Source organism: Pollachius pollachius, assembly GCF_949987615.1.
Source record: "Pollachius pollachius genome assembly, chromosome: 5".
NCBI lineage: Eukaryota > Metazoa > Chordata > Actinopteri > Gadiformes > Gadidae > Pollachius > Pollachius pollachius.
In genome coordinates this window covers 24587626-24599846 of record NC_136938.1, presented here as the reverse complement: position 1 = coordinate 24599846, position 12221 = coordinate 24587626, and the positions used below count along the sequence as shown (strand labels likewise).

General features: G+C 49.9%; 1 protein-coding gene across 1 annotated transcript; it reads right to left on the bottom strand.

Annotated features, from left to right (window-relative positions):
- Positions 1–55: 55 nt before the first annotated feature.
- On the bottom strand, positions 56–2278 carry LOC307076273 (serine protease 23-like; the record flags this gene model as incomplete). The annotated part of the gene is made up of 2 exons (XM_079737209.1): positions 2030–2278; positions 56–1241 (listed from the first exon to the last, which is right to left on the bottom strand). The coding sequence occupies exons 1-2, from the start codon at positions 2053–2055 to the stop codon at positions 56–58; spliced, it is 1212 nt and encodes a 403-aa protein (XP_079593335.1). The 5' UTR covers positions 2056–2278.
- Positions 2279–12221: the final 9943 nt, after the last annotated feature.

Sequence of the window (12221 nt, the reverse complement as noted above, 5' to 3'; positions counted from 1 at the left end):
CCCAAAAGTCTCCCCCTCAGCCCTCCCCCAGACTCTCTCCTCCCCCGCCTCCCCCTCAGCCCTCCCTGCAGTCCACAAAGTTGCCGCGGATCCAGTAGCAGATCTGGGCGTACTTCAGCGGCGTGAGCCTCACCGCCACGTTGAACTCCTTGGCGGCGCCGTCCTGCTCCACCCACTGGTGTCCCGAGAACACCCCGATCACCTTCCGCTCCCAGCGCCTCCGCCGCCGGTCCCACATGCGGGCGTACACCCCCGAGCCACTGGCGCCAGGCCGGGCGTCGCAGTGCTGGTACAGCAGGTCGGCCGTCTCCTCGCCCGCGGCGCAGAAGCGGTACACCAGCTGGCCGCGCCGGTCGTTGTCGAAGCCCGAGAACTGGACCCGGCGGCCCGGCAGCCGCTGGGCGGGCGGGCTGACGCCCAGCCGCATGTGGCGCCGCTTGTGGGGCTTCTTGAGCTCCAGCAGCGCGTAGTCGTAGTCCATGCCGATGTCGTTGGCGTTGCCCTTCACCCAGCCCTTGGGCACGTGAGTGCGCTTGGCGCGGATCCACTGGAAGCGCATCTTGTGGTTGGACGGCGGCGAGTAGGAGGCGGAGCCCAGGGCCGCCTCCGCGTGGTTGGTGGAGTTGGAGGAAGGGGAGGAGTCTCGTTGGCTGGGCCGCAGGAAGCCCACGCGGAGCTTCTGGGCGCCCTTGACGTAGTTCTTCCCGTCGTGGACGCAGTGGGCGGCGGTCAGCACGTGGCGCTCGCCCACCAGGGTGCCGGAGCAGCCGGTGGAGAGCTTCACCGCCACGGAGAAGGGGTACTGCAGCAGGTGGTCCCGCCCCGCGATGCTGAAGCGCCCGTCGTGGCCGAAGATCTGCCGCCTCCTCCGCACCGGCGCCTTGGGGGCCTTGGGAGGGGCGGCGTCCGCGACGAGGTACGCCGGGCTGGTGTCGGCGCGGGGGTCGTAACCGTAGATGCCGACGGCGGTCTCGGTGAGGTGGCCGCTGCTGTGCAGCGTCTCGAAGGCCAGCAGTTCCCGCAGGTCCCAGTAGCTGGGCCGGGGCGCCGCCCGGTGGCATTCCGGGTCGCAGGGGGAGGTGACCTCCAGGTGGGCGGGCGACAGGAAGCTGGGGTCGGGGCGGGGGTCCGTCTGCAGGGGCAGGACCACCGGGACCCGCTGGAGGTGCCACTGCTGGCGGGCGGACTGGACCACGGCTGGGAGGAAGAGGAGGGGGAGGAAGAGGAGAGAGAGGGTAGACCTGTAAGGGGGGGGAGGGAGAGGTTGAGAAAGGTGATGAGGAGTTGTCAATGTTTTGTCGAGTCACCTTAACTTTACTTGTACTCTTATCCTAAAGATGGATATTACGTGTCTTATAGAAAGCAAACAAGATGTAAATGTACGCATGTAAACAACATTCAACAATAATGGTCAATAATACTGGAAAATGCTATGCAGGCCTACGCAATACCAGAGACAATAACGATAAGCCAAGCCCAGAAATCAGTCGAGGGTAGAAAAGAGTTTTAAATAGAAAGATCAATCTTCCTTCTTTAGGATCATTTCTAGATGATTTGTAGGCTTCTCCAGGCTTGCATGGTTAAGTTTTATTTTTGCCACACCCAATGCGCCTCAGCTCATCCATTTCTGCCCCAAACACAGGAGTTGAACAGAGTTGTTCTGCTGTTCAGTTTGTTTAGAAACCAGGCATTTTAGAGTGGGTATATAAATTTGAAACGACTGTTAACACAGCAATATGCCCGTGTGGAAAGATATATAGTGTATAAAAGATCTATATTTTTTAATTCTCCAACATGGATGGGACTGATTAAATATGAATGCGTTTTGCTGCTCAAGAGTCTAGATATGTTTTTGGAAAAAGTTTGTTTGAAATAGGCGTTATCTTATATCTTTATCGTATACCTTATCACACGATAGGCCTAAATTAAAACGTCCCCGACACCCATCTTCGCACCACTTGACGACAAATAAACGTCCTCCAATTACATAAAATATGCAAATCAGGCCAATAAACACCCTACCACTTACCGCGGGAGCTCTCCCCTCGGGCGCATGGTTTTCGTTCGCAGGTGAATCGCTGACAGACGGTCGAGAAAAAAGTTGCAAAGTTGTTTTTATCACCCACGAATCGGAGGAAAACGACCCTCGGACGTGAATGAAGGCGGTTATGTGTTATAACAAGCGGTAGGCATACTTTTAAAATATATATTCCTCCGTCTCTTAGGAGGTAATTCCAATCGGTTCCCGTTAAAAAGTGCTCCCCGTGCTGTGACAGTGTGGCCGGTGGCCGCTGCGGGTTCAGTGTAGGTGGTGCATTCATTCCTCTGCGACCAGACGAGCTCCGCTGATTGGGGGAGAACCTTTCCGCGGTCACGTGAGGGTAGCCGGCAGCTCCAGGGTGGGCCGGTTTATAGATATCAACATGGTTCGGCTTTTTATATGATCATGTGCCTATAATAACACCTATAATAATGTGCCTATAAATAAGCAGCCTAGTGACCATTCTCGAGAAAGTGTCCCAGAGAAACTTGAAGAAGGCTCATTAAGTTGATATTGCATCCTGTCGTTATTTTGTAATTTCGATGCAGGCTGGCTTCAATTTACGAAAGGCAGCGTCTTTTTTATTGCTTCTTTAATTTATAATTTCCACAATGTGTGTGTGTGTGTGTGTGTGTGTGTGTGTGTGTGTGTTAATAAAACCTTTACATTATTGGTTCACATTAAACAGTGTGTTCTTCTTTGTCTTTTGCAGTGAAAACCCTGAAGGAATCACTTATGTGTGGAGAGATGACCTCCTGCACAATCTCCAGCCCTTCAAACAGCGACGCAATCTTTATAATAGTATTCAGGCCGGTTATTAAGTTATTATATATAATGGTCACCGGAAGAATTCACAGATGCCCTGACACTAAGATGCCTCTAATAGAACGTCACTGACTTTACAATGACGCACTTGGAACAAACACACACAGGCAGTGTAGGTGTGTGACTCCACTTGTGTAGCACTTTGTATCACTGTTTTGCACACAAAAAGCGCCCTACAGATCCAGTGTGATTTCGATATGAACAGAAAGCAGAAGCGGGGTTCTGAGTGCTTGTTTTGAGGCGGGCGGATGGGCGGGTCGTCTCGACGGTCGCTGGTCCCTGCCGCGGGGCCGCCGGCGGTGAAACCCAAGCCGGCAGCGCCGCGACGTTCTTCACTTCTCTGTAGTTGATTAGCGAGCCGCATCTCTGCCAGGTCGAGGGGTGGACCCCCTGGCTCAGCCCCCAGCCGTTATTACCCCTCCCTCCTGCTTACACTGATCACAGCCCCCTAGGGCTCCCATTGAAACACACACATTTAAACACAATGCAATGATGACGCACAACCACACACACACACACGGAATTGCACACGCTTGTTGACTCATTCATAGGCACATGCAGAAAACAAACACACGTACACAAACAAACACACAATCACACACAATCATATGGACAAGAGCAATCAAGCACACAGAAAACCACACTGTCTCTCAAGCATGCAACCTCAAAGGCTCAATCATCCAAAACCTGTGAAGCAGTGTCAGGTATCATCACAAGCACACTAACACAGAACCTCAAAATCCACCCCCACACACACACACACACACACACACACACACACACACACACACACAAACTCAAACACTCCGTCCAGATCCTCTCCCTCTCTCCAGGGTTGAATTTGGTTTCTGATCTCTCTTCAGTCATCCCAGTTCTGCTGGATCAGTCAACCCTGTACTGACTGTAGTGCTGCTATCCCATGACTCATAAAAACAGTTATCCATATTGTTTCAGTTAATCTGGTCCTCTGTGTCTGTCATTCTGTCTATTCACCGGCTGTTCAACCTGCTCAGGAAGTCTCGGCAGAGAGCTTAGGTGAATACAGCACCACAGCGTTTCCCAACCTGCGGGTAGGCACCCCAACTTTGGGTCACCTCATTTGCATATGGGGTCACGGGCCTACACCTGAGGTCCCAGACGAGAAGGTTTGAAGCCACAGACAAAAACCTTCCCCACAGACACCGCGTCCCAGAAGGACAGGTTTCGGCTGGCAGATTCACGGATTCTATTTAGGGAGGATATTGCGATTGTCTTGTATTGTTATGAAAGGGGACATTTGTTTGGCTACGTCCACTGTTGTCAAGGAGACCAACATTCCCCAGAGTGCTGTTCCATGTTAATTGTTTTCCTCCTACTCCGCTGAGAGTGCTTTGGACCGCAGACAGTCAAACGTTTAGTCTCTCCCCCTCTCCCTCTCTCTCCCCCGTCTCCCCCTCACTGCCCTCTCTTGTGTCTCTATCTATTTCTCTCTCTCTCTCTCTCTCTCTGGCTCTCTCTCTCTCTGTCTCTGTCTCTGTCTCTGTCCCACTTTGCCTTCTCAGTCTGTTTCTATCTCCCTGTTGTATTACTCTCTCATTTATCTCTCTCTCTTTCTGTCTCCCCCTTCTCTCGCTCTCTCTCTCTCTCTCTCTCTCTCTCTCTCTCTCTCTCTCTCTCTCTCTCTCTCTCTCTCTCTCTCTCTCTCTCTCTCTCTCTCATCCGACTCTCATTCTTCAATGTTTTTCCACTTTTTTAATCCTCTCTTCCATCTTGGACGTCCGGCCCAGTCCTCCGCTCTCCGGTCCCTAGCGGCTCGTTCAACAGCTGCTTGGCAGGACAAACCGCCAGAGAAGCCATTTCAGATACGAGGCTTTGCAGTGCAGTGCGGGGAGAATGCAACCAAGTAATCAACCCAAGAGTTGGGGTATTCCTCTTGGCTTCAATCCTGTCAGTGCACCTGCCGGCCCCTAGGTCAGGATCATTAGAGGACCACCATTTGTCTGTATATGTTAACATATAAGGAGGATATAGCAGGAAGAATGTGGCAGACAAAATGTTCCAACCATCTTCCCTAGGGGAGGAAGGGAATGATCCCACTGAAGAATTATTATACGGGGGCTTCCCAAATGGTCAAAGCATACACATAACGAGTAATACCAAATGAAGCGAGACCAAAGACGACTCTGTGTCCAGTGAAATGGATCAAGAGAATGGGAATCTCCCCATGTCACATGTTCCCCGGTCCAGAGTAGATGCTGCTGACCCTCCAGACCCAGGCTGCTGACCACCAGACCCAGGCTGCTGACCACCAGACCCAGGCTGCTGACCCTCCAGACCCAGGCTGCAGACCCTCCTGACCCAGGCTGCTGACCACCAGACCCAGGCTGCTGACCACCAGACCCAGGCTGCTGACCCTCCTGACCCAGGCTGCTGACCACCAGACCCAGGCCTCTGACCCTCCAGACCCAGACTGCTGACCCACCAGACCCAGGCTGCAGACCCTCCAGACCAGGCTGCAGACCCTCCAGACCAGGCTGCTGACCACCAGACCCAGGCTGCTGACCACCAGACCCAGGCTGCAGACCCTCCAGACCCAGGCTGCAGACCCTCCAGACCAGGCTGCTGACCACCAGACCCAGGCTGCAGACCCTCCAGACCAAGCTGCTGACCACCAGACCCAGGCTGCTGACCACCAGACCCAGGCTGCAGACCCTCCAGACCCAGGCTGCAGACCACCAGACCCAGGCTGCTGACCACCAGACCCAGGCTGCTGACCACCAGACCCAGGCTGCAGACCCACCAGACCCAGGCTGCTGCTGAGGGTTCAACGATGATGGAAGTAATGATGGCGTTGATGAGGTTAAACTGTAGAATAATGGAGTTATACGTTAGCAACAATAATGGAAGCAACCCTTAATCACCCCCAGCAGTTCTGCTTTAACATAGTAGCGCTGCTGGATCCCAGGTCACTGTTGGTCGAACAGTGGCCCTGCTGGAAGAACAGTGTTAAATGATGGAGGTTAACCAGTGCTTCTGATGGCACAGCAGTTGGATGCTCCATGTTTCCATGCGATGGCGTGTTGAAGAGGGACCCTGGGTAAGCCTCTCCGATGGGGCCAGAGCCCCTGGCGTATCCTCAGATGACTCGTACTCCTGACAGACACTGAGGAATATGTGTTTTGTCTGCAAGGACCTTGGGTCTATTGCTGTTGTTTCTCTTTTTCAGTCCGGTATAATTTGGACGATGAAAAGGTTCAATCAGGGTGGATTCTGTTTACATGTATTTCCATAATTTACCTAACCCTTTGCTCGAAACTCCTAGTCCTACCTCTTCCCCTTTATATCCTATATTTCCCTCGTCTCCTCTACTCTCTCCTCTTCTCCCTCCTCTTCCTCTACCTCTCCCCCTCTTCCTCCATCTCTCCTCCTCCTCCTTCTATACCTATCCTCCTCTTCTTGCCCCTGGTCATCGCCTCCTCTCCTTCCCCCTTCACTCCTACTTCAGCCCCTCTTCCCTCCGGTTGAATCGTCCTCATGAGGCCGGGGAGGCCGGACAATGTGTGTCGTCCCATCTTCTGATGGATGTGATTAAACTTGTGAAAAAAAGTATTGAGAAGGAGGTGCAGATCTCAGGCTGGAGGAAGAGCAGGCTGTCTCGGTGGCATTCAACCATCTGATAGTTTGCTGGTGGCCCTCTCACCCTCTCCCTCTCTCTATCTCCCACCCTCTCCCTCTCTATATCTCCCACCCTCTCCCTGTCTCTGCCTCCCTGAGCATGTGGTTTGATTGAACATGTTACCAGCACGCCATATTTGCTCAGATCTTTTTATAGACACACCAAAGGCAAATTACTGATCTTCTATTGGGTATGAAAGCTATCTACTGTGAGGTCTTATGAGGTTTGGACAACTGTCAACACTTTCAAGAGATAAAGAGGCAAGTAAGAAGGGCCTTTTCCAATGCCTGCAGCATAAACACAAAAACATGAACATTTTAAATTTTAAAATCTATCCAGATATCTTGGTCGAAGTTGCTGGTAAAAGTCATCCGTAAGAAAACCACTTCAGTTAAAGTCAAAAAGTAGCCCAAATACAATTGACTTTAGTATCCAAAATATTTATATGGGTTAGAATGTATTTAAGTATCTTGAGTCAAAGTAAAGAATGACATATATAGGTATATATGTCATTATATGTAATATAATATTTCCAGTAACTATGGACCCAGTTATTGGTCTTCAGTAGTCGTCCGGTAGAAGAGGAAGAGTATGTGTCGTACCACTGCTTTTGCTGTAGCTGACGGACATATGGTTCTGATTTTCCAGCATTATTTGGGCTTGATGTTCCTCAACCTCAGAGAGTGTCAGTGAGCGTATGCATGTGTACGCCAAAGGCTGAAAGGTACAGAGGTGTGCCAGAACACGACCAGAAGAATCTTCTAGAGTTCGCTGACCTGGTAACCGCGAGGGTCCCTTTTGAGAAGTTGGAGGCGGTTTCCAAGGAAACGGTTGTCAGGAATGATTTATCCTACTGTCACAGCAAGTATACACGGATGATAAAGATTTCAAGAGCTCCAGCACACACATTTGGTACGCCAAGGTTTCATCACAGCAGTGCCCTCTCTCCTGTCCGCCCAGTTCAACCGCAGAAACCTCTTCCAGTTGGACCATGAAGACCGCTCTGAACAGGGCAGGCTGCCAGAGGTTTAATGAAAGCACATAGATCTGGTCACCTCAGCCCGGCCTACCTTGGCTACCAAGTCAGGCAAGAGCAGGCCTCCCACGGGCCGAATATGATTTATTAAGCAATTTCTATGAACATCAGTTACTAAAACTCACATGGCAAATGGCTCACAGTAATTTTGGACAATGCATGATTTATGATGCAGTCTATATTAAATGCCAATTAATTCCATTACAAAGGAAGAAAGAATGAAAATAGACAAGCCATGGTCAACGCACATACTGTTTGCTGTAAGTCCTTTTTCTTTAACGGAAGGGTCCGAATGCAAATGTGGTCCAACTTGGGACGTCTGTTAGTGAGTGGAAGGAATGTATTCATCCAACGCACACTGTGGCCCAGGGACCTCTGACTGTGTTTTTCAAACATGCTAGCTTTTCTCATGATCCAAGACGCTGAGTCACCGCTAGCATGCGCCCATACCCCGGAGAATGGCCTCATGCAACTCACCGTGACTCCTCTAATCACACCATCTCCATCTTAGCTCTCAACTTTTGATCCACCTCCATCTTGGATCTCCTCCATCTTGGACATACGACATCTTGATTGTCGCCCATCTTGGATCTGAAATATCTTTTAGGAGTTTGATTGAGTGTCAGGAGCTTACTCAGGGATATTATTCAAATATTTCTTTGTGACTCATGCAGGAAATTTGATTTTGAGTCCTGAGTCCTCATGGGGCCCTGTTTCAATCAGATCTGTGTGATGGGGAGACGGTTTTGCCACACCCTCCTCCACACATCTTGAGATAGTTGCTTATCCAGAGACAGGCGTTTGAGCAGGTTGTTTTGGTTTGGGAGAGAAAGCCACACAGCACCATGTGAGTCTTTAGAAGTACCATCTGTCAAAAATACATGCCTTTGCTTTGTATAGAAGGAAAAGTTAAGCCAAGACAGAGCTGGTAGAAGAGACAGGTGTCAGGGACACTACAGCTTAAAGTTGTACAGGACTCAATGGTCCAAATCACTAAATACATCACAGCTGTGAGTTTTTACAATTTGTTTATCCAACCCTTGAATTCAGATACATGTCACTAAGGACGTTCACAGTTAGGCTGCGAACATCAGGAATCGTACTCAGTACTTTGTGATGCAACCAGGATGCCTGCAATCAATGGCTGGGAAGAGAGCAAGGCAGAGCAAGGCAGCGAAACAACAATCTGCTCAAGAGGTGTGTTGACCTGTGACTAAACATTTCCCTCTGACCTCTTTCCTGCCGCAGGTCATAAATCGTAGGAGGGTGAGTGTAAGGAAAGACAAGTTTGTCATATTTAGATGGGGATGACCAACCTAACCTTAGATGAACCTAAGGGGACTCTAGTCCCTTCTCATGGTCCACGAGACTCAGACTCATCTAAACAATGACGGCCATTCTTCTTTTCTGCGATGCTCCCTGTTTTTATGTAGGCGCATCTGACATTTTATTGTGTGTGTGTGTGTGTGTGTGTGTGTGTGTGTTTGTATGCGTGTGTGTGTGTGTGGTTGTGTCTGGCTGTGTGTGTGTGTGTATGACTGTATGTGTGTTGGGATGAAAGTGTGTGTGTGTGTGTGTGTGTGTGTGTGTGGATCTGTTTGGGATTAATTATGTTAGTGAAATTGCCAAATGCTCATTTCTAACCACAGGGGTAAAAGTTCAGCATTGCAAGAGTATGAAATGATATCATCATATTAACCAAATCAAATAAGTGTGCTCGTGTGTGTGTGTGTGTTTCTATATGACAGTGTGTGTGTCTGTGCAAGTATGCTTGCGTTTATTTGTGCATTTCTGCATGACTGTGTATGTGTGTGTGTGTGTGTGTGTGTGTGTGTATGTATGTGTGCATGAAAGCGTGTGTGTGTGCGTTTGTGTCTATGTGTGCATGACAGCGTATGCGTGGTTGCGTGAGTGTGTCTAACCCTCCGTCCTGGCCTCCGGAGCCTGAGTCTGGGACATGACTTCCCGCCAGGGCAGCATGCCCCTCTTGTGCCAGCTTGTTTTGGACCAGGCTCCGTTCCTCTGGAGGTCCTCCCAGAATCCTCCCTGCTCACCCAACAGCCCACTCCTCCCTCCAGGGTCCCCTGGCCTCTTCTGACTCACAGGGAGTGCGGAGAGCCGCGGACAACTAAGTTGATTTGTGAGTTTACTGCACATTACTGAGTGTTCCTGGAACGTTTCCTGTTTCCAGTGGTTTGTGATGTGCCTCCATCCGGTCGCTGGTGGCCTTCATCGCCGGCCATCTTGGCTAAACTCTGAATTAGCACCTTAGCTTCCACGCCCAGACACCCGTGCGAAGCTGCTCTCTGTTGTTACGGCACCAGCTGTGTATTTTATTGAAGCCAACTTTTTATCGTGTGCCTTGTTGAACACGATGGCCGCCGTGTGAAATTGCAGTTTTCACACATTCTTATATTTCAGACACTCCCATGGAAGCAGAGATCAGAAACAGAGCATGTTATGAAACTGAAATATGGGCTGCAGCAAAAACGAAGGCAGTGGTTTGTGAACCATTACAACGCCCATTTGAATCCCCTTTTGAGGTCGGAACATTAATTCGACCCCAACTTGCGTCTGCTTTCACACATTGTTTCAACCCAATCCACATCCCAACATACTTTGGTTAGTAAAACCAGTTTGCTTTTACAAGGCCTTCACGAAAACCGGCTTTTCCCCCAGGCTGGGAAACACGGGGTTCATGCAACCCGTGTCAATGTTTAGCTACCACGGTAAAATGTTACTAGGGTAGGAGTGGACTCAGATCTGAATACAGATTCACTGCAGCCTGCAGTGTTCCTTTGGTGACGTTGTCCAGCTAGTCTTATCAATTCAATTTGTGTGTGTGTGTTTGGTGGGGGAGTGGCTTAAACAAAGTGATTTGTGTTAAAAATGATGGTGCTTCACTTCCTAACGAATGTGTAAGGTCTATACAACCATTGGCAAGCTTAGTAACACGTTCCCATCAAAAGTGAAAAAATGAGGGTGGAGAAGGAGCGATCTGGTTTTAATACTTCAATACTGTATGACTAAATCAAAGTCCTCCTTTTCAGACAAAACAAACCGATGTGAACAGCGACATTAGAGTCTGTGTTCTACTGTAAGGCCTTCAGGACTTCAGATGGGTCCAGGAGAGGCAACGTGTGCGAGGAATTCTGCGATGGAAAACCAATAAAGCCGCATTCCTGTCCTCGTACTCAGCAGCAGAGGATTGATAGGATGACATCAGAGGAGTGTTGGTGAGGAGCAGAGTGGGCGTTGGAGACGCAGTGGTGATGGACCGAGGGGGGCGCGTGTCATGGGGGAAGTGAGGCGTCCGTCAGACAGAGCGACTGCTCTGTTTGGTATTGAGGAGAGACATTATTATCGGCTTGGATCAACGATCAATGGTGCCAAGAGAAAAAGCCCGCAGGCCAACTGTGCCCAGAAACACACACGCACAGGCGGGCGCACAAACACATACACACACTCCCTCTCTCTCTCTCTCTCTCTCTCTCTCTCTCTCTCTCTCTCTCTCTCTCTCTCTCTCCCTTGCCCTCTCTCTCTCTCTCTCTCCCTCCCTCGCCCTCTCTCTCTCTCTCTCTCTCCCTCCCTCGCCCTCTCTCTCCCTCTCTCTCTCTCTGTCTCTCTCTCCCTCCCTCGCCCTCTCTCTCTCTCTCTCCCTCCCTCACCCTCTCTCTCTCTCTCTCTCTCCCTCCCTCACCCTCTCTCTCTCTCTCTCTCTCTCTCTCTCTCGCTCTCTCTCTCTCTCACAGACAATAGCATGCGAACACACATCCATACACATGCACACATAGGCCAACACACACACACACACACACACACACATACTCACACACACACATGCTTACAAAGACAAATAATCCAGCAAGAATTAAATGGATGAAACTGTTACTGTTCTGATATTTTAATGTCATCATGCATAGAGATGAAAAAACATTGAAAACAAAGCTAAATGAAGCTGTGTGTTAGGAGAAACCTTGTTTGTTACCATGACGATGGAAGACAACGACGCTACAGATGAGGATGTGAAGTAGCTGGTGTGTGTGGGACTGCAATGTGTGTGTGTGTGTGTGTGTGTGTTTGTGTGTGTGCGTGTGTGTGCGTGTGTGGGGGGGGGAACGCAATGTCCGCTGTGAGCTCCACTCTTTTCTCTCACACACATTTCTCTGTCGCTCCGCGCTGCCCAACCCAGTGTCCACCAACAGAACTTTGGTCTCCGTGAAACGTATCGTAACCATGGAAACCCCCTTGACAACGGGCCAATGATTGACCAAGAGGAAGCTTTCAAGTTCATGTGGGCTCAATCAAGAATTGTGTGTGTGTGTGTGTGTGTGTGCTGTGTGTGTGCTGTGTGTGTGTGTGTGTGTGTGTGTGGGTGTGTGTGTGTGTGTTTGCATGATATGTGCATGTGTGTGATTATGTGTATGTGTGGCTTATGTGAGTGTGTGTTTGTTTATGTGTTCTGTGTATGTCTGTATGTATGTGTGTGTGTGCGAGTGTGTGTGTGTCTGTGTGCGCTCACGTGTGTCAGCACCATGGGGGGGGTCCCTCTTCTGCTTCATGGGGCTTTTCCATGTTTTTATTATTAAGGGAATGTCGCTCCAATTCTTTCCAGCGGCAAAATATTTTAAACCAGCGGTTTTATCTACACGGTCATTTTCTCT